General features: G+C 52.9%; 1 protein-coding gene across 1 annotated transcript in view; it reads right to left on the reverse strand.

Moving 5' to 3' along the window:
* Positions 1-19075, reverse strand: part of Ppl (periplakin) — a 48356-nt gene that overhangs the window by 14620 nt on the left and 14661 nt on the right. The window contains exons 2-14 of the mRNA XM_052195266.1: positions 13291-13390; positions 7758-7912; positions 7053-7173; positions 6365-6484; positions 6239-6280; positions 5221-5382; positions 4996-5103; positions 4799-4894; positions 2917-3039; positions 2642-2788; positions 1940-2091; positions 1012-1109; positions 681-838 (exon numbers count right to left, since the gene is read on the reverse strand). Of these exons, the coding sequence (XP_052051226.1) occupies positions 681-838; positions 1012-1109; positions 1940-2091; positions 2642-2788; positions 2917-3039; positions 4799-4894; positions 4996-5103; positions 5221-5382; positions 6239-6280; positions 6365-6484; positions 7053-7173; positions 7758-7912; positions 13291-13390 (1582 nt within the window). The remainder of the gene's footprint in view (positions 1-680; positions 839-1011; positions 1110-1939; positions 2092-2641; positions 2789-2916; positions 3040-4798; positions 4895-4995; positions 5104-5220; positions 5383-6238; positions 6281-6364; positions 6485-7052; positions 7174-7757; positions 7913-13290; positions 13391-19075) is intronic.

The following is a 19075-nucleotide window of genomic DNA, read 5'->3' on the forward strand; positions in this document are numbered from 1 at the left end:
ACCAGAGACTCAGGCATCTTGCCTGGTTCAGCCGCTCAAGTGAGGGCCAGCTCATTTTACTTCAGAATGACCTGAGAAAGTGGTGGTGTGTGCCTTTAATCCCAGCACTTGGGAGGCAGAGGCAGGCGGATCTCTGAGTTCAAGGCCAGCCTGGTCTACAGAGTGAGTTCCAGGACAGCCAGGGTCACACAGAGAAACCCTGTCTCAGAAAAAAAAAAAGGAGAAGGGGAGGAGGAGGAAGAGGAGGAGGAGAAAGAAGGGAGGGGAGGAGGGAGGGAAGGAGGGAGGGAGAAAGAGAGAGAAAGAGAGAGACAGAGAGAGAGAGAGAGAGAGAGAGAGAGGGAGAGGGAGAGGGAGGGAGAGTGAGTGCGCCTTGGCCTGTCGCAGGGCAAGCAGCAGTGAACTGGATCTCCAGTTCCACAGCTAGCCCACATACCTCTTGCCCACAGCCTCAGTCAGCAGGAACCTCTAGGACCCCAGTCCCTGAAAAGCTGCTCAGAAGCAGGACCAGGTCACATCTGGGGGTATGCCTGAGTACCAGGACAGGGCATCTATTTGGAACCTGCTTCTTGGGACAGCTCTCCACCATAATTATCTCTATAATTATCCAGCACCTGCTTTGAATGTCCCGAGACCCCACAGAGGTAGAACCTTGAGCAGGAGCCCCAGCCTGGTGATACCTTGAGGTCCTTGGCCCGCTCCGCACTGTCCTCTATCGCCCGTCCATGCTCAAGTGGTGGCCGTAGGATCCCTGTGATAGCCTTTTCCTGCCGGTCCAAGTCACTGGCCACTTTGTCCAAGCCAGCCAGCAGCTGTCGGCCCTGAAGATCAGAGGCATCTGTCGTAGGGAGGACAAATCAGAGATGACGGTGAAGGAAGACAAGGCCCTGAAAGCCAGCCTGGCCCCCCTCTCTCAGCCCTCTAGCAGACACCCGTCACCCATGCACAGCACAGTCTAGCTCAGTCCCTTTCCCATGCTCCTGCACCTGTACAGGATGCCCTGGTACCCACCTCCAGGGTTCTCCGTCCTTAGCACCTCATGCCGCTGCTGGAGAGCGTGTTTGCTCCCGGTTGCCTTCTGCCGCACACTCCGGTACTGGCTGCCCAGGCTGTGAGAGCAAGAACATGCTGGGGACCCTGGCCTCACACCACCCTCCTAGCAGGTCGCCATCCCGGGTTGGGTAACAGCCCACGGGAGCCAAGCAGCTACTTGAAGGATTTTGAAAAGTCAAAAATACTAGGCGGGGACAAGATGGCTCCGTGGGGAAAGGTGCTTGCCGCCGAGCTGAGGGCATGAATTTGGTCCTCAGAAGCTAGTGGTAGAAAGAGAGAATCAACTCTAGTAGGCTGTCCTCTGGCCTCCACACGTGCTGTTGCACACACATACGTCCCCTCCTCATGAGCTACAGCCACAAGGTTTGGGAAGAATCTCATCTATCTGCCCTTGTCCTTCCCTCTCTCCTGTACTTTCCATTTAGGAGATGAGTCAGTGCCGCATCCCCTTGGGTCTACTCATTGACTAAAGGACTTGCCATGTGACACTGACATCAAGGGGCCAGGGCCCAAGCAAGGCCAACCCACAGATCTTAGCAAAACAAAGTGCTGAAAGATGGTGAAGCCAGAGAGGAAGAGTGGGGGACCTACTGTGTGCAAAATGAGGGCCAGAGTCAGTGAAGCAGGACACAGGCACCGCAGGTGGCATGGCTAGGACTTGGCAAGGCCCAGAGGCAGTAAGAACAGGCTTGCTGCACTGGCCCTGAGCCAGACAGCTGACTCAGCAAGCCAGCCTAGCCTGCCCTCTTCCTACAGCCTTTAAGGGAGGCCAGAATGAGAGGTATATGTCACATCGTGCCACTAAGAGGGTTTAAATAGGGGAGGCTGCAGAGCCCAGGGGTAGGTCCACCCTCCTCCTCCTCCTCACTCTCCTTGGTGTCTGTACCTGTCAGCAAGAGCCAGGGCCTCGGGGTCGGTGGGGGGAATGATGAAGCAGACAGCTGGGGCAGTCAGCTTCTTCCCAGTGCTGTCTGTCAACTCCCAGCTCTCCCCGTTGTTCTTCTGCAGGGTGTAGCTATAGCCCCGGGAGATCAGGCCCTGAGGGGAACAGACCCAGCATTTCAGACTCGCTCTCAGGCCCGGGAGCTCGAGGCTCTCTGTCTGCCCCTTGGCCCTCTTAACTCTCAGACACAGGGAGTCTTAGCCTTCCTCTTAGACAGGTCACAGCGCTAGATGGAACCAGCACAAAGAGAACTATCCCTGCCCATCCCTAGTCCAAGTGACACACCTCCTATATTCCAGTCTCCAGATGCATGGACATAGATGACTGAGAAGCTGACCACAGCCAATGAGAGGCTAACCTTCTCAGACACAGGAACTGGTTAGAGGTGGCTGTAAACATTATGAAATGGGCCAGCGAGAGGCTTCCCTGATATGCTAGCTAGAATGGCTAGGGTGGTTTAGCTGATAAGAAAGATGAAGGCAGGGCAGGGAGGGAAAGAATATCGGGGTGCATATCCACGCCCAGGAGAAGGGTGGACAGAGAGTGACACTGATGAGACATGATTGCTTGTAGCCCCAGCTCTACCCGTGCCGCCCCAAGACTCTGCTATAGGTCCAGGCTGCCTAGGGTCAGGTAGTGACTGACCTGGTCACCCTCAAAGTCGCAGAGGGCCTCCACAGGGATGGGCTTGAGCGGTGTCTCGCGGCGGTACTTGAGAGGCACCACTTGCATTCCTCGCCTCTGCAGCCCCCGCACCACATCCTCATACTTGTCCAGAGCCTTCTCCTGGTCCTGTAAGAGCAGCACAGCGCCAGGTAAGGCCAGCCTCGCTGACCCAGGAGGAGCATGAGGCGGGCACAGGATGCGGTCTGCTCAGGTCCAGGGTGGCCTGGCGGGGTACCTCACATGCTGCCACTCACATCCAGTTCCCGAAGCAACAGCTCTATCTGATACCGGTCTTTGAAGTCAGGGTTGTATTTCTGGTTCAAGTCTGAGTCCACCTTGCGTAGCAGCTCCTGGGCGTCCTTCATATCTTTGTGAAACTGAGGGAGACCAGAGGACACCATCACGGGTGGAAAGCTCCCACACACAGCTGGCTACGCCTTGCATGCTTATCCCCTAGGAGGGCCTGTGCCTCCCACTCACCCTAAATCTATGATATGACCTGTTTGAGCCTGTTCAACTCCCTCTTCAGTCTGGCTCCGTGGGGCCTCAGGGGGGAAAAGCTGGCTCCCCCACCTCTCTATATCTTTAGATGCCAGGCAAGTTCAGGCTTTCTTCTGTGTGCCAGGAACACCCTGACAGTGCAGCTGTACGCAAACCTTCCGCTGAGGACCCTCCACATGACAGGTGCTTTACGAATGTCTCTCCCCGTGGAAGTGTGCTTCATGGGTTTGCACAATGATAAAATCACCCAGCAATGCATTTCTCAGAAGCTAGCTGTACCGATTAGCAGCACCTAAGCCTGCTTTAATCCTAAACCTTGTTAACTATCTTGTCTTCTTGTTTTGAAAAGTTCCCCTGCCCAGTGTTTGGTTCATCAACTCTTGACTCATTTGTTTTCAGTCGTCCCCTTGCGGACTGCTGCCCTGATGAGGACTTTCAGACCTTTGCAAAATTCTGTGTCACTCAGATACTCCAGCAAGAGTTACGAGGTCCCCCTGAGCTCATGTTGCAGTTTGAAGACCCTAGATCGAGCAGGCACGTGGGCACTGTCATCCTAGTCACTCGGAAGGCTGAGGCAGGAGGATCACAAGTTCAAGTTTGCCACTTAGTAAGACGGTCTTCCAACAGAAGGTAAAGGGACGCTGGGAATACGGCTTAGAAGTGGGGCCTGGCCTGGCCTATGTGGGGCCCTGGGCTTGATTGCTAGGACTGGGCAAGCATTGGGGAGACCCTACATCATGACGATTTCCTACAGCTCCTACTGTTTCCTATGAAATCACACAGTGTCTATGAATAGATGGGAATGCAAACAGGTGTCCACCCGGACAATAGTCAGCCACTTGGCCACAATAATAAAAAGTACAGAAATGTAGAAACACTGCCCTGTGCCCAAGCTGTCATGCCTAGCAAGAAAAGCCAGACACAAGGGCAAGAGGCACTGTTCTTCACCGCTTATGCTCGCTCTAGCTAACACCAGGCAAATCTAGAGACAGGTCAGAGGTCATCAGGCGTGTGTATGTGTGTGTGTGTGTGTGTGTGTGTTGGGGGCAGGCACTCAATTTCTATTCTTCCGATGAGAAAGTTTGGGAAACAGAGGGTGAGGTCATTCTGTATTGTTAATGTAACAAATAGGTCAGTGGTAAAAATGAGCTAGGCATGGTGGTGCTTCTCAAGAGGCTGAGGCAGGAGAATTGTGGAGAGTTTGAATGCAAGGACATTTCTGGACTATATATTGAGAACTTGTCTCAAAAAGGGGGTGGGGTAGGAATGTTAGTTTTCTTGAAAAGGGGCTAAATAGCAAGGTTTATGTTTTGTATATCTCAGAAAAATTAAACCCGACGGGTGGAGTGGAAACAGGAGGATTGGGAGTCCAGTTCATCCTCTATGAGAGTGGTTAGCCTGGGCTACCTGAGATCCTATGTCAGAAATTCAAAACCCTGAGCTAGTGAAATCTCTCAGCAGAAAAAAGTGCTTGTGGCATTAGTACAATGATCTGAGTTGAGTCCCCTGGTGTCATGGTGGAGAGACTCACGCATGGCAAGTTGTCCTCTGACCTCCCCCTGCATGTGAGGGCCTCTGTGTGCACCCAGGAACTCCCGCGCCCTCTCACGTGCCTGGAGCCAGGCAGGCACCTACCTGGTGGTAGTCCTCCATGTATTTCAGATGGCTCTCCTCACAGATGAGCAGGTTCAAGTACTCCTTCCACTCGGCGTGCACGGCCTCCATGTGTGCCTGCCAGGAAGAGAAGACACCCGTCACTGGGCTGTCAGGGGAGAGACTGAGGGCAGAGAAAGGAGGTGCCTTGCTTGTGAGGGGAGCAGTAGAGCACGCACCTCAATGGAGTTCCTCCCTGGGTGCTCAGCGGTCAGCAGCTGGTCACCTTCAGTGTGCAGTTTGTTGATTCTTTCTTCTTTGGCCTCCAGGTTCCGGTTGATGAAGTTCTGTTGGGAAGCAGATGGCGTCAGAACCTAGCCTGGCAGCCCCGTGTCCCACTCCGGCCCTGCGCCCGGCCCTGCGCCCGGCCCTGCACCGGGCCCTACATCTGGCCCCGTGCCCACCTCGTACTGGCGCCGTCGGCTGGGGTAGTCGAGGTTGCGGTCGCTCCAGTCATACTGCATGCGGCCCTTGGCTTGCTGGTCCAGCCAGTACAGCTCATTGGTGCAGCGCTGCATGTAATCCTGCAGCGAGCTCAGGTGCTGCTGCCGTGCCTGCGATGCTGTCTGCGGGATGAGAGCGAGGTGAAGACTGAACCGGCTTCCCGTCTGCTTTGCTCCTGTGTCAGTCACCTGACCCTCTGCAGCATTCCCCTGCAGGTGTTTATTGAGCACCAGTAGATGGGGAGCACGGTTCTAGGCACTGAGGACAAACCAGTGAACACAGAAAGAAGATCCCTGTGGGACTGACGTCTCCTTGAAGCTTCAGTTTGAGGCAGGATTTCATGTAGCTCAGGATGGCCTCAAACTTGTTATGTAACAGAGGATGACCCTAAACTGCTCTTGCCTCTTCTCTCAGGTTCTAGGATGGTAGGTGCACCCCATGCCCGGGCTTTATTTGGCACTAGGGATGGAACCCGGGGCTTCATGCCTACTAGGGCAGGCACTCTGCAAACCAAGCCACACCTCAGCTCCTTATGGGGACCACAGGAGCATCTGGGGGTGTGGAGAGCTGCTGGGAAGGCTCAGGGAAGGCCAGGAGGCTTGCAGATTGTTTGGTAGAATAAGAATGACAAGCACACATGTCATACATGTCACACATGTCATATGTGTCATACAAGTCACATAAGTCATACATATCATACATGTCATACATGCCATACATGAAGGTACTTGTGCACACACATGCCTAGACCATGTTTAAAGTGCATGGCATCTGCTTGGCATGTAGTGATATCACATAAAGAATTGAACAGTACTTAGATGGCAGAATGCCGACCTAGACAGAATGCCCAAAGCCCTGGGTTCCATCCCTGGCACCTCACAGACTGCTATGGTGACACTACAGTGCGCTGTCACCATTAGAGCGGTATGTCCCCAGTCCATAGCCTCCCGTCCTACCCCATCTCCCAGGGCTTCTTACCAGCAACTTCTGATACTTGGCTTGGAGTTCACTGTTCTGCTCCTGTGGGCAGAGTCAAGGGCTGAGGTTAGACCAAGTGTGCTCCTTCTCTGCCCCACACCTCCACAGACTCCACTACATACGTACCTTGTCTTTGGCTAGGTGGGGCCCAATGGCTTTGACTTCATTGTGGAAGATGTTGTGTTGCTCCACCTGGCTGTCCACCAGAGGAAGGTCGGTCCCAAAGCTCTGGCTGCTCAGCTTGTCCTGGTGGAGAGGTGGAGAGACACTGGGAAGAGCTGTGGCTTGGGAGCAGACAACCCTTGGCAGCATGGGCTGCTGGCCTGGGGGTGGGGATGCTTTCTCCCCTCTCTTTTCTGGACTGGGTGGTGGCACGCCCCTCTCTGGACCACCGCTGCTGCTCTTGCATCACACAGGTCATCCCTTAATCTCACGGTGACCTGTGGGCCCCTGGTCACTGCTTTCATTTTACAGGCAGACATGTGAAGGGAAGTCCCTTCCCCAGGGACACGCTGCTAACAGCTGCCGAGACACGCCCCCAAAGACGCCCAGCTGCAAGTACCGAAAGCTTGGCCTTGGGAGACACACACTTCTCCAGCCGGTCCACATAGCCTTGCAAGGACGCCAGCAAGATAGGCATGAGGGGGTGTGGCATAGTCAGTGGGGAACAAGGTCTGGCTGTGTGACTCCCCGCTGGGTACTGTCCTCCTCTGATCCCCACTGCTCTCGGTTATACAATCTCAGAAGACTTCATAATGGTGTCCCCTAGCAGCAGGGCGGAGGTGCTGAGAGACAGCCCCATTCCCGACCGTACCAGCTTCTCGTCCACCAGCGCGTCCCAGTTAACCTTCGGGTCGGCCTCTTTCACTGCCAGGCTGTACATCTGCTTGTGTTTTCCCCGCAGGTTGGCCACACGCTCTTTCAGCTGGCGGATGCTGCGTGGGGGATACGCTACCATGTTAGTGGTCATCATGTAAGCCTCAGCTTGGGTTTCAGGTCACTGTCCTGGAGGACAGGGGACAGTGGCCTTGGGCAGCGGACTAACTCTGAATCCTGTTGTTCCTCCCATCGAGGTTCCCCAAACTTCCTTCTCTACCATTTCCCAAAGGGCTACTATAGAAAGTTTTGGAAGAAATAGGCAAGACCACTGCTCACTGGAGCACAAGCCCACCACAGGCACAGGCCGGGCTGTGTCACATAATGACAAGTATGGGGGACATGGAACATAGAAAGACCCTGACTCATGGGGCGCTAGATCACTGTGTTGAGCTGCAGCGTGACCTTAGCTCAGGAGACACAGCGGCCATGGAGTCCTGGGACTGTCAACTCCCAAAGCCCCAGTCCTCAGCGACAGCCTTGCTGTTAAGTTTCAATCAAGGCCCCCGGTGTGCACCTTTGGTGTCCACCTGCCCTGTGTGTACCCTATAGGAAAGAGGTCAGGTCCTGAGGACCCGAGAGGTCCAGCCCTCCTGCCTAGACCCCGGCCCAGCACGCTCACTGGGACAGAGCAAGGACTTACTCCTCAGCGATCATGTCCCCTTGCGGGTGCTTCATGTGCTTGGCGATGGCTGAGTCCGCCTCCAGCACATACAGCAGCTTTTCTGAGTCAGACACATTCTGCAGGGCCGCGTCCCGGTGTTCAGGGAGCTGCCCCTCTTGCATCCGGGCCAAGTCCTGAGGAGGGAAAGAAAGGGTAACAATGGGGACTCAGAGTCTATAGTGACACCGCAGGGTCTGAGGGGCAGGGCCGGCTGGGGGCTCCTCTGGCTTTGTCCAGACTGGCTCTCACCGAACAGCTCCGCACCAAGACACGGGGGTAAACAGTCCCACTGGCACCTACGCTGGCTCTGCCTGTCTGGTGTTCATAACCCAAGTTGGGAGACTGTCCACAAAGCAAGTTGACAGACACCCCACAGGCACCAGAGAGGGAATGAGGGGACCCACATTTGCTCCAGAGCTCAGGGAGGCACTTCCGGTGCTGACATAAGCTAGGATGAGGGACAGAAGCGAAGTGTGTTCTAGGCAGAGGGGAGAGTCTGGACAAAGGCCCTGAGGAAAGACAGAGCAGCCCCAAGTGAGGGACCAGTAGGAGACTAGTGGGGACAGGGGTGGGAGGGAGGCCAGAGCAGACTGAGGACTGTTCACACGACCCGTGAACCCAGAGCACAGAAGGACCCCAGGGAAGGAGCCAATCACATGACTCCTTCTATGCCTAAGTTGAGGCTTCCAGGAGCCATGCAGCTGGCCTTCAGCATTAGGGTGATCTGGAATTGCTGGTGGTGTCACCTGGGTGACCTGGGCAACTGCTGGGCACCACCACAGTGGTGATAGAAGGAAAAGTGAGTGGGTATATATTTACTGTGTGTGTGTGTGTGTGTGCCCACACATGTGCACATGCATACAGAGTCCACTAGAGGGCGTCGGATCCCCTGGAGCTAGATTTACAGGCAGTTGTGCACTGTCTATCGTGGGTGCTGGGAACCAAATCCTGGTCCTCTGAATGAGCGGCAAGTGCTATTAACCCTTGAGTCATCTCTCCAGCCCCAGGACAGTCTAGACACAGTCTACTCCAGCAGCCATGAAGCCTGGCTATGTTTTTAGCACCAAGCTGGTGTCCAGGGATGAACCCCTAGCGGTCTTAGAGTTCATCAGGGGAAGCGAGGATGTCAGTAAGTTGGGCTGAAGTCAGGATAAGCAACACTGGGGTGCCTTCAGCAGTAAGGCCTCCTGCTGGCTAGCTAGCTGGCTTTGGGGTTCCCATCTTTACCTGCCTTCAGAAGAGGAAAGTTGAGACTGGGAAGCAGTTCAGCGTGTAGGTGCAAGGACCTAGATTCTGTCTGAGCAGCACAGAAACCAGAAGAGAGGAACTAGACTAGCAAGGCCTCTCAGTGGCAGAAGTAATGCCACCAGGAAAACAAGACTGGAGAGCAACATACAGTCACGGGGGTGGGGCTGAGGTGGGGATGGGGTGGGCGTGAGGAAACACAGTGACCATGGCATGGGATTCCACTAAGGTGAAAAGCTCCCAACCGGTAGACGCAGGCGGAAAGGCAGTTGCTTGGCTTGGGGCTAGGGAAGGTCATGAGTAGACCACAGAGAGTCCACTGACATCGATGTGTGAGACCATCAAGAAGCTCTACCAAGGTCTTAAAAATACTGGGCTACACACACCTCATTAGGTTTAAAGCGAGCATCATGTTTAAAAGTGGGAGGAAAGGCTGTGGTGGTTAATGAAGGTGATCTCGGCATTGGAGGGGCAGAGGGAGAAGACTTAAACTCAAGGTTGGCCGCCATGTTTCTCAAAACAAAGGGAACTGGGGTTGGAGAGATGGCTCAGTAGTTAAAAGCACTGGCTGCTCTTCCAGAGGACCTGGGTTCAGTTCCCAGTGCCCACACAACTCACAGGATCCAACAATTCCCGTGGATTCAAAGCTCTCTTCTTAGCCTCTGCGGGTGCAAGATTTGCCTGTGATACACTGACATAGATCCAGGCAAAACACCCAGACATACACAACAGAAACAAATAAATCTAAAAATAAGGAACAGAACTCAGGAAGGTTCCTGATAGGAATGCTCAGTGGGCAGGGCATCTGCCGCCAGGCTGGTGGACTGAGTTCAATCCCAGGACCTACATGGTGGACGGAGAGAACCAACTCCTACCCATTGCCGTGTGAGCTTCATACCTGTGCCATGGTGTAAGCACACACCACAAGCAAGCAAAGGGAGGAAGGACAAGGAAAATGAACCAGACCCAGTCATGTCGTCAGTTCAAAGCCAGCCTGGGCTTCAGGGGATTGTCAGAAAGAAGGAGGGGAAAGGGGACAGAGCTGAGGATGTGGAGGTGCATCCAGTGTCAGCGTGTGTGCTTAGTGGTGAGACCTGGGGTTCCAGCCTGAGGACCTGAGAAGTAAAGATAAAAACAGAAATACCAAAAGGAAAAGAGGGGGGATGGGGAGGGAGATGGCCCAGTGTCTTGGGAGACAAGGACTCAGCTGCCTGCAGATAGTGGATAGGACCCAGGCTCCCATCCACGGCTACCTGGGGACCTGGAGCCTTCGGGAGCCTGGCTCTCCCAGTGGCCTGGAGCTGGGACTGTGGAGTGGAAGACCCGTGGGCCAGGCATGGCTGACCTGGGGCAGGCAGCACAGCATGCGTCCTGGCTTGGGCAGAATATTATCTTCTCAGTCACTGGTTGACCCAAGGCCACCCTGGGCCCCACAGTGTCAAAGATTAATGTTTCAGAAACAAAGTCTGTTAATCATTACTGAATCCTGCAGGTGAATCTGGGATGGGGACACATCTGACTGAGATGAGGAGACCTGCTCGGGGGACCGTGGGTGGGTGACTAAGGGTTCAAGTTAGCCAAACTAATGGTCAGTGAGAGAGGGGGACTAGGGCGGGGCCACCTCTAGCGGGTGAGCAACAAAGGCATTCTAGAAGATTCGATCAGATCTTCAACCCTGCCTAGGTGACTATCTACCAAAGCACTGATTCACATGGGTGAGTTTACAGATGGAGGTCACTTCTGGGGTCTTTTTGTGATTTACATCCTGATAAAATGGTCCTTCAGACCAGAGGAACTAATAGGGCTGGCGCGTGACAGATCCACTGATGGACAGGTAGGAGAGCGACAGTCCAGTATGGGCACTGCGAGGTGTTGGTGGAGGAGCTGCAAAGGAACACCTCTCCATCCATCCTTCAGGTCTGTCTGCAGCCTCAGACACAGGACTCACCACTGGAAAGCTCTGTGCACAGGGATACACAGGTCAGGGAACGCAGAGGCAGAGTGGGGGAGGGGCTGGGGAAGAGAAAGCAGGGGGCAGTAATGCCTAAGGGTGGGGGACTCCCTGGGGAGGGGTGACACCAACGTTGTGCCTGTGGCCCTTTGAGCAGTTCAGCTTATGCTACTCAAGTATAAGTTTAAAACATGGAAAGTTCAGGAAAACATTTGGATAATATAATGAGCCCTTCTACAAACAAGAGAAAGAAGGGAAGAAAGGAGGGGGAGGGGGAGAGAAGAAAGGACAAAGGAAGGAAATGATTTGGCCCAGGTACTCTTCAAAATGTAGCTGCCTTTTTTCCCCCCAACTTTGTTCTGTTAAAATTAAGAAACAGCTCAGAATGGGAGGGGGAAGGTTGGGGGGGTTGGGGGGAAAGGGGGGGAAGGCTGGGGGGGTTGGGGGGGAAAGGGTGGCACAGGCCTTTAATCCCAGCACTCAGGAGGCAGAGGCAGGCAGATCTCTGTGAGTTTGAGGCCAGCCTGGATTTACAGAGTGAGTTCCAGGACAGCCAGGGCTACACAGAGAAACTGTCTCCAAAAACCAAGACAAACAAAAAAAAAGAAAAAAGAAAAAAGAAAGAAAGAAAAAAGTGAAGGAGCTCGGGGTCGGGGTGTTGTTCAGTGGTGCGACACCTGCCTCATGTGCACATGGTTCTGGGCTCTGTCCCCAGCACTGCATACACACACACACACACACACACACACACACACACACACGCACACATAGACGTACATGCACATGCATGCACCAATGCACACATGACAGAAGGCTGAACATAATCCTGAAGGCTCGGGGCTGGTGGATACCTCTGAGGATGGATTCTGTGGGATTTTAGTTTTCTACAACATATTGTTTATCTGTCCTAAAATGTTAGTTATGAGCACACACTATTCTGGTTGTAAGGAAAAACTGACACATCCCAACACGACGATTTTTACTTAGGAAAGAAAACAAACAAAACACTGTTGCTGGCTGCCAGGAGAGGGGATAGCAGAAAAAAAATCCCAGAGGCATGTTGGGAGAGGAGAGGTACTCTGAGAGGCGAGGGGTACAGTCTGGGGATGAGCACTCGAGGATCCCAGGTAGGAGGAAGGTGGCCACATTCCTCAGTCCCTGAAGGGCCATCCTGGGTCAGGACCTCCCGGACTTCCTGACCCTGAGTGACTCTACTTGCCACCTACCACCCTCACCCTATCCTCTGGATCCACTGGCCCTGGGGTTGCACACCTGGTCTCCCAGAGAAGGCTGTGGAGGCAGAAGCAGCCACAACAGAGGCCAGAGACAACAGTGAGGCCTGGCGTCCCATGACTTCCCAACCCTCGGTCCCACACTGCCCAGGGCTAGCTCTTGGTCATCTGGTGACTAAGATGCCAGATGCAGCACAGCTCCAGGCTACACCTGACTTCCAGACAAACGACAACCTGCACTAGAGCATAAGTGTGGCGGAAACAGTACCAGGGCCTGCTGACACTCAGGGACACTGTGCTCTGAGATTCAGACATAGCCTGGCTTCCCTGCTTGCTTGCTTTAGCAGTTCCATCTACAGCCACTCCTGGGGCCAGCTGGTCCCTGACTAGTCCTCCATTCTTTTAGCACCTCATCCAGAAGGCCAGAAGAGACTCGCCTAGCACGCCCAATGCCGATGCCCTGGGTTTCACCACCAGCACTGGGATCCCGTTGGGATGGGAGAGTGAGAATGAGAAAGTGCTATGTGTTCCCCAGCGAGGGAGGGATTGCCCAGGTATTGGAGGTGTGCAGGGAGCATGCCCCTGGTGTCTGAGCAGAACGTGCTAGGTTTCCTGGAACCTGCGACACACTAACTAGGTGAGTGCTTCTACCCTCTGAGAGGGAGTCAAACGGGGGGCGGGGGGGGGGCGATAACTCAGTGAGTTCAAGTGCAGATCCTAGCTGAGGTTAGACCCCTACAAGTTCTCCTCCACAAGTGGAAGCTCCGCCCAGGGGAAGCTCCACCCAGGAGGAGCTTTTTGTCTTCCTAGAGGACAGAATAAGTGGGAGGAGCCTGCCGTTACTAGGTTACCAATTCAGCACCCTCAGTTTTTCTCCTAGTGCAGAAGCTCAGCACCCCCGAGGCACTGGGCTGGGTGAGTTCTTTCCCTCAGTCATAGCTGGACTGAGTACTGCAGGTCTCTAGATACCAAGAGCTGTGCTTGTACCAGAAACCACAAGGATTCTGGATGCGGTTGCACCTGGGACTGTGTTCTAAGGTAAAGACCAAGATGGAGAAGCCCCGTGGGGAAAGCCGGCACTCACGCTCTGCATCTTGGCCTCGGTGTCCACAATGTTCCTTTCCACCTGGTCCGCATTCTTCTGCAGCTGCTCGATCAGATCTGAGAGTTCCTTGTTGGAGATGCTGTGGATGGAAGAAGCAGAGAGGTGGGGCTCAGTGCAAGCCCAGCCTCCAGCCTCCCAGGCTGGCCCCTCCCTAAGCCCCAGGCAGGACCTGCCAACCCAGCCAGACTTCCAGGAGCTAGCCTGTCCCCACAGGATGAAGCCGCCGGCACACAAAGAAGGCAGGGGTATCAGCCTTTACTTTGTCCATTGGATTTAAAGCTCCTATTCTGCCGTGTTGTCAAAACACGAGCCTTTCATCTTTTCCACTGGGTTGGCCTCTGTGTTGGCTGGCATCCACCACTAACTCAAGCCATCCATGCTGGAACTGGGACAGATGAGGGGGACCCAGCTCTTCCTGTGGCACTTGGCGTATTGAAACCTTTAACACTGAAAACACTGTTGAAGTCTGTAAAAAATCACTTTGTGTATTAATGACAGCCATTTGGGTTCTTTTTAAAAAAAGATTTATTTATGTATATGAGTGAACTGTAGCTGTGCAGATGGTTGTGAGCCTTCATGTGGTTGCTGGAGATTGAATTTAGGACCTCTGCTCGCTCCAGTTAACCTTGCTCGTTCAGTCCCTGCTCGCTCTGGCCTTTCAAAGATTTATTTATTATTATATGTAAGTACACTGTAGCTGTCTTCAGACACACCAGAAGAGGGCGTCAGATCTCATTATGGATGATTGTGAGCCACCATGTGGTTGCTGGGATTTGAACTCAGGACCTTTGGGAGAGCAGTCAGTGCTCTTAACCACTGAGCAATCTCTCTAGCCCAAGTCTTTTGGGTTCTTACTGCTGGCAGTGCCGATGCACGTGGTCCAGTAAATAAGCAAAGACATTGAGCATGGACCCTCCGTGCTGCCCTGGCCGCCTTCATGCAAACAGACTGCTAGTCAGACAGATAGCAGGACTGCCTTTATGCCATCTCTGTCTCCTGCATTCCACTAACACCTTGAAGAAACTACATGACAGCCACAGCTGCTTGTTATGGCTCCTGAAGGCAGCTGGTGCCAGAACTGTTTGAAACAGCTTTGCATTGGACTTTGTGATGTCAAAACCTCAATGAACTCAAGATGACCCTAGAACTATTCCTACCCAAGCCAGAGGAGCACTTTCCCAGATAGTCTATCAAGACCACCGTGATTGGTGCAAACAGGAACCTTCATTTGCATGCAGATTGTACTGTGATTGGTGCAAACAGGAACCTTCATTTGCATGTAGGGTGTGCTGTGATTGGTACAAACAGGAACCTTCATTTGCATGTAGGGTGTGCTGTGATTGGTACAAATAGGAACCTTCATTTGCATGTAGGGTGTACTGATATTGGTGCAGATGCCTTTTTTGCCTGTACAAGCAAATGTTGTCTCACTTGGGGAGTTGGCTGGAAGGTTCCTTCTGTGGTGCCTTCCCTGAGATTGTCAGTTTGGGTATCATTGCAAAAGTGAGAAGCCCTAGATGTCAGCAACCCTGACATCAGAAGGGTTTAAAGCTACAGAACAGTGATCAACAATGACCTTTTGTCATTGTAGCTACGATGTGAGGCCACAGAGACCTGTAGGCCATCAGGGGCTGAGGAATTCTGGGTCTTTAGGCTTGCCCGAGAGTCCTGAGTTGGAATACAGCTGAGCCTGGTGGTATGGGCTGTCATTCCATCTACTTGGGAGGCCCAGGTAGGAGGCTCACACATTCAAAGCCTGACAGGGCTACACAGTAAGTGCAAGGCTGCCTTGGGCAACTCAGTGAGACCCTGCCTCAAAATAAAAAACAAAAATCGAGCTGAAGGTCAGGTCAGTGGTAGATCAGGTCACTGGTAGAGCCTCTGCGCTAGTGTTTACGTGGCTCTAGGTTCTGTCCAGAATGGTGAAAACCAAAAAGGAAAAAGAACCATAGCATTTGTAGGGCTAAAGGTCCTGGCACCGGAGGCCTCACAAGGCTGGGGACTTTGGCTGGCTGCCCTGGCTGCTGCTTCTACCTGCAGTGACAGCCATCTTCTGTCAGTCACCCAGGGATGGAGCCTTGTTAATACTAAAGCCCCACCCTTTTACAGCTCCTCCCCCACCCACAGTTTCAATAGAGCAGAAGGCTGCCTGACTGATGACAATGCAACAGGTGCAGGCCACTGTGCCAAGCTCAGTGTGTGCTTGGAGATGTAATTCAAGGCACAATAGTTCACCCATTGAAAATATACACTCCGTGGGTTTCAGAATAGACTTTTACAGCCATCACCTCTAACTGATGATGTGTTTGCCATCCCCAGGCTCACGCCCATTGATTAGCAACCGCTTCCGACCTCTCCATCCCCTCCCCTCCTTGCAACCACCGCTCTACCTGTGCGCATCGTACACTTGACATTTTATCTGCAGCCCTTCATGGCTGGCTTCTCTAGTGTCTGGGAGACCCATGCCTGTCACGATCTTTGTGATAACTCTGCTCCTTCCCCAGCTGAATAATATCCTATTGTATAAACGGAATATTTATACATTTGGATGTGGATGAGTTTGGGGTCTTGGGTAGAATATCCAGTAGAGAGAGGCTACAAAGAAAGGTAGGTCCTGGGTGCATCCTTTGGGTTAGGCAGACGTACAAGGCCGGGGGCCAGAGGACTAGAAGCTCAAAGAGATCCTCCTAGTACAGGAGAGACCGAGGACCCTGCACACCGCCCCAAACCCTGGAGTAAAGGTCACCAGAGCCTAGGGGACTGCATACTATCACTGTGGGGTTCTCAGGTTCTCCTGGGGACCTGGATACCCACCAATGGTTGGGGACCAGCATGGCAGGTACTGACGACGTGGGCAAGCTGGGAGCAGAAATGATAATAGCAAAGGCGATTATGAGTGTGCCCGCCCACCTCCTCACCTTGCCGGTGTCAGGCCAGGGCAGTGGGCTGATGGCTCACAGTGAACAAGGTCCTGGCTACCTCTCCTGGAGAATCAACCAAGAAAGCAGCACTTTCCAAAGAGAGGCCCGGGAGCCCTCATTCTGTAAGTCACTCACGGGCTGACCTCTGGCGGTTTAGGCAGCTAGGATGAAGTCACACGCCTATACACAGTTATGAGAAGCTGTCCCTGTCTGAGATACAGGCCAAGAGGGATCAGAATGGGGGAATTCGTGCAGGAACCAGGTCAGGGGGAATAAGCTAAGCTTCCAGGGAGGCCCGGTCAGGGCCCACCTCAGCTGCGCTCCTGTCGGCCGGCCGCATCTGGAGACGGGGAGGCTCTCTCCTCAGCATCCTCCTGCCTGCATGAGCCACTGTTAGGGGCCTTCCAGCCTCGCCTCAGGGAATGCGCCCATGTGCTCAGCCAGCCTGTCACAGGTTGCTCACTTGCGGAACTCCATCACTGTCCCAACAGAGTTCAGCATACAAATGGGACTCAGAGCTCAGAGCAACCAAGAGGGGCAGCTGGAGCTTGGACGGTTGCAGGCAGGAATTACGCCTTCGTCCCCAGGAGCCTCAGTTTCTCTACCTGCTGAATGAGCGTGCGCACAAAGGCGTCCTGCTTGTCTGGCATCGCCTGACATCAAGCACCAACTTCACACCAAGACTTAGGGAGGCTTGTGTGGAAAGTTGTGGATGAGATAAACAAGGCTCAGAGATGTCAAAACACATCCCTGGAGTCACACAGTCTGTGAACAGAGAGCAGCAACTCTCCCCCCAGCACCGACTGCTGCCCAGATGGATGCTGCGAAAGCCACATGACCCAACACAGGGCAACAACATGCATCATAATAACACTAGGCGCCAATACTGACTTTCTGCATGCCAGGTTCCTATTCCCTTCTGGCCTTATCTTCTTAGAACCCTGAAATTAGCAGGATGGTGAACCATATTATTATCCCAACTTTATAGATGTGGAAAATGAGGAACAGAGATGTTAGGTAACCTTCCTCAAGTCACACAGTAATTAACTGACAGAGCCAAGATCCCAATTGAGACACATCCCCAGAGTCCACACCCTTGACATCTCCATTTGACAGTCTTGTAGACTTTGTAGCACACAGCATGTAGTTAATAAATTGGTTTAAGATGTCATGTGCTCAAAACTGCCACACCTTTATCCACTTCAAAATGGTTGTGGTAATAATAAAGAATAAGGAAAAGATCTATCAGTTGCTGCAAGGACATGGAGAAATCCCCCTGCCTCATAAGGTGCTGGCAAGGGTGTGAAATGGTTTAGAGATGTGGAAAAAGGTGAACACATAAATAAACCAGGTGTGGCCCCCATACTGCAATCTCAGCCCTCGGGAGGCAGGGCTGCAGCGCCAGGAGTTTAAGGCTGCATAAGGAATTTGGGGCCAATCTGGGCTATCTGAGGCCCTGTCCTCAAAGGGGAGGGAAGCTAAGCTAGAGAGATGGCTCAGTAAGGACATGAGTTCAGATTTCAGTCCCCATGTAAAAGCTGGCGTGGTACCACACACCTATGTAATCCCAGCACTGAGGAAGGTGCCAGCCTAGCAGAGAGAGAGAGAGACAGAGACAGAGACAGAGAGACAGACAGAGACAGACAGAGGCAGAGAGACAGAGACAGAGAGGATAGAGAGAGGAAGACACAGAGAGACAGACAGAGAGAGACACATAGACAGACAGACAGAGACAAAAAGACATTCAGGTTCATTAAGAGACCCTATCTCAATAAAACAAGGCAGAAAGTAATAGAGGACTCAAGGTAGATACCTGTGATTACCCACACACACACACACACACACACACACACACACACAAATGAGATGTGGTGGCTCATGCCTTTAATCCCAGCACTTAGAAGGCAGAGGCTGGTAGATTTCTGTGAATTCAGGGCTAGCTTGTTCTACATAATGAGTTCCAGGACAGCCAGAGCTACTGGGTTAGATCTTGTCTCAAACAAATAAGTAAATAAAGGAACATCTGAATGTAGACTTGCCATTCAGCCCAGTGAGTACTTACTCCTGGATCTAAATCTGAGAGAGAGAGAGAGAGAGAGAGAGAGAGAGAGAGAGAGAGAGAGAGAGAGTGAGTCTGTTAATGTGGCTCTGTCTGCCCAACGTCATCCATAACAGGAGAATTTAAAACAACCCAGATGTAAGATATGAGCCATCTGTACGGCTCAACTCTGATACAGGGGGCTCTGATGCCTGCTTCAGTACGGGCGAACCTTGCTGTCAGGACGCTCAGGGGAAGATGCCAGACAGGAAGGATCAGAGAGTGAGTCGGCACACTGAGGTAAAATATCAGAGTGGGGAAAAAGTAAATTAGCCGAGACTGGGGATTGGCCCAGGAGAGGGTTCAGGAGTGCTAAGAGTGGTGTGAGCTGGGTGGGGCTGCTGGGGATTGGGAGCGAGATAACGTTCTAGAATTACCTGTACTGTTGATTGTACGCACCTACGAACACACTAAACCTCCATGGGGATTATTGTAAGTTCAAGGCCAGCCTGAATCAGAATTCCCGGGCTACGTAGGGAATTCTAGTGTGAGACTGTCTCAAAAAAACCAACAACAGATAAATAACAACAGGAATCATTAGACTGAGTCTAGGGCGTGGCTCCCTAATCAGCAGCTGTTGTACTCTGGCTTGCTGCCCTGGCTACCTTGAGCAGAAATACTGCCAGTCCAACAGCCAGAGGGACTGATCTCATGCCAGGACCAGCCCACTACAACAGTCCGTAGACACCTTTAGAGAACCACACATCGATCAAAGCAGTACACCCCAGCCCTGAAGGTTTGTATG

The sequence above is a fragment of the Apodemus sylvaticus genome, chromosome 10, assembly GCF_947179515.1.
Source record: "Apodemus sylvaticus chromosome 10, mApoSyl1.1, whole genome shotgun sequence".
In the NCBI taxonomy this organism is placed as follows: Eukaryota; Metazoa; Chordata; class Mammalia; order Rodentia; family Muridae; genus Apodemus; species Apodemus sylvaticus.